We start from the raw sequence: 2818 nt of genomic DNA, 5'->3' as shown, positions 1-2818 counted from the left end.
CGCCGCCGCCGCCGCCGCCCCTGCCCGAGGCCCTTAACTCGCCGCCGCCCGCTCCGCCTCTGCCCTTCGAGGGCGCCGGCCCGGGCTGCGGGCAGCGTCGCTCCTCCTCGTCCACTGGCAGTGAGTAGGGGCGGGTTGAGGGGTGGGGGGCGGTGCCAGCCCCGAAGGGGAGGGAAACCGAGACCTCGCTCCTTTCTCAGCGGCTACGGCCCTAGAGCTTCCTCTTTTCCGACTTGTTTTTCCTGCTGCAAGCCCCTACCCCAGTGAGGACCCGGCCCTAAGAGAAGGCTCGAGTCGCCATAGGGTGACCTCAGTCCGGCCCCCTTTCCTCTCCAGCGGGGAAGGCCTCCCAGCTCCGGTGGCTCCTGCTTCTAATGAGCTGGTGCTAACCGGAAACTCCGAGAAGCGGAGCTGGTTTCAAGGAGGCAGGGCTGCTCTGCCACCCTTCTTCCTGCCCCGTCCATCCCTGTCCTGAGTTTCTCTTCTCCTCCTCACCCCGCTCTTGTGTTCTTCCAAGCTTTTCTCAGATAGGTCAGGGGCTCTTCCTGGCCAGATACCCCCAGAGGCCCCAGGCCAGCTAGGACCCGGGCATGGGGACAAGGCCCCTCCTGCCCTGCCCTTTCCCTCCTGATGACCCCCTGGGCATCTTTTTTAAGATCTAGGCTGGTGACCAGGACTCCTGGGCTTCTGTCTTACATGCCAGGAGGTGATGCCTTAGGTGTGTGTGGTGGGGCGCAGGGGTAGGATGCCTTCCTCACCCAGCCACTCGGTGCGGGGACCATGTTTACTGACATCATTCAAAGCTGCTTGTCCCTTCCTAGGAGTGCACGGGTATAATCGGGTCCAGGGTAGGGCCAGCCTGGGCTCCCTTCGGATCCCTATAGAGCCTCAGCCCCTGCAGACCGGAGCCCATGGCAGCAGATCCACCACCCGCTGAGCCTCCAGAAAGGTGCTGGGGGTTAGCCTTTTCCTTGGGGGGCAAAGCTGAAGCTAGGATCGGAAGACAAATAGACTCTGGGCTTCTCCAGAAACCCCTTCTCAGCAGAACCTGGGCTGGGTGCCCTATCCCAACCCAATGCCAAGTGTGAGGCCCTTGCTAGGGGGACCAGGGCCAGTGGCAGTCCTACCCAGCCCTCAGGGACACCAGGAAAGCCTGGAACTGGGCGGACCACCCTTGTGGAGCCCCAGAGCGCCAGAGCCAGGGTCAGATGATCTGGAAAATTCCTCCTCTCCTGTCCCCCCTCCTCTATGCACCTCCCTCCCCTCTTTCGGCCCTCCCTTCTCTTGCTAACCCTGCTGTCCTGGCCTCACCCCGGTCCCCTCCCCCTCCTAACTTCGCTGTCACATCTCTCCTCTCTGTCCCTAGAAGTGAGAGTCCTGAGGCACAGGAAGAGTGAGTAGCTTCGTGCGCGGCTTCTGGCTGAGGTGCGGGGCGGGGATCAAGGCCCGCTCAGGGAACGCAAGGCTGAAGGGCCTGGGACAAAAAAAAAAAAAAAAAAAAAAAGGGTAGGGCCAGCGGCCGCCAGGCCAGGGGCCTCCACACTCAGGTGGGGCCAGTGGCCCCTCAGCTACCTTCCTACCTCCACCACACCCACATGCACACCCATGAATTCTACCATGGCTTTCAGTTTTGCCCAAATAAAGGAGCCTGCTGCCAGCACATACCTGGCAGCTTTCCCTCTTACCCCACCTGCTGCTCGCTCAGGGATCCCCAACCTGGGGAACTCAAGAGCTGGGGTCTTTTGTTCCCCCCTCACCCAGCCCTCCGCACCCCTCCCTGGGTCTCTAAAGACAGCCCTTCCCAAACCGCAGCCGCCTCAGCTGGCCTTGTCAGAAAATGCAAACTCTGAGCACTATTTGCATGCTTTTCACCTGGCCCTCCTTCCTGAGTGACTTCACCCTGTATCCTTAGTAAAGGCTCCGCTTTCCTAGGTCCCCAGAGCTAAGCAGCGCTTTGCCATGAGTGTGCTACGGCTGGGGCCTGCAACCAGTGTGTCTGCGTGGGCGGCTGTCTGTGGGTGTGGGCGGTGACAAGGGGACAGACTGCCTTCTGGCGTCTGGGGTTCTGAGCCCATACAGCCTCAGAGGCCCCAGGTGACTCATTCTAAGGGTCACTGAACTTTGCTGATGCAGAGAGGGCTGGAGGGAGACTCCACCCCAGCTGGCAGAGCCAGGGAACCCAGGGCAAAGGTCGGGTGGCTGGCGCCCAGGTAGTGTCTTGAAGGTGGTCAGTGTCCTGGGTGGAGACATTCGCTGGAGTCCCCAGGGCCGGGCCCAAGAGCCAGCATGAACTCCCAGCGGCCTCCAGGCAGGGCCCCCTTTTCCCGTGAGTATGGCCCGGAGGAGGATGGTGGGAGTCTGCAAGCAGTGAGCGGGGACCCCGCCTCTGGGATACCTGAGAGCTGCCCCCAGGGCCTGGGATCTCAAGAGCTGCCGCCTGGGGTCCGGCCCCTCCCGATCTGGGGAGGGGGCAGCAGAGGGCCAGGTTGGGGGCGGCCATCCTCCCGGGCCAGCACCTCCTCTCCCGCCTCCGTGCAGGCACCAAGTCTTTCAACATGATGTCCCCGACGGGTGACAACTCCGAGCTACTGGCGGAGATCAAGGCCGGCAAGAGTCTGAAGCCGACGCCGCAGAGCAAAGGGCTGACCACTGTGTTCACGGGCAGCGGGCAGCCGATCTCTCAGGTAGGCGGCTCGACGGGTACCCTGCCCCGGTCCCCCTGCCCCGTGCCGGCCCGTCACTCAGCCTCGCCGCTTCTCCCCGCAGTCCGAGGCGCCGCTGCCACTGCCGCAGACGTCGCCCGCGCCCTCACCTGCCC

At 63.1% G+C, this 2818-nt stretch overlaps 1 protein-coding gene across 1 annotated transcript in view; it reads left to right on the top strand.

The window, feature by feature from the left end:
* The window catches only part of ESPN (espin), a 33307-nt gene that overhangs the window by 24177 nt on the left and 6312 nt on the right, over positions 1-2818 (top strand). The window contains exons 11-13 of the mRNA XM_029945932.1: positions 1-120; positions 1367-1393; positions 2539-2791. Of these exons, the coding sequence (XP_029801792.1) occupies positions 1-120; positions 1367-1393; positions 2539-2791 (400 nt within the window). The remainder of the gene's footprint in view (positions 121-1366; positions 1394-2538; positions 2792-2818) is intronic.

This window comes from Suricata suricatta, chromosome 8, assembly GCF_006229205.1.
Source record: "Suricata suricatta isolate VVHF042 chromosome 8, meerkat_22Aug2017_6uvM2_HiC, whole genome shotgun sequence".
Taxonomy (NCBI): Eukaryota; Metazoa; Chordata; class Mammalia; order Carnivora; family Herpestidae; genus Suricata; species Suricata suricatta.
This window is presented reverse-complemented; position numbering and strand designations above follow the sequence as displayed.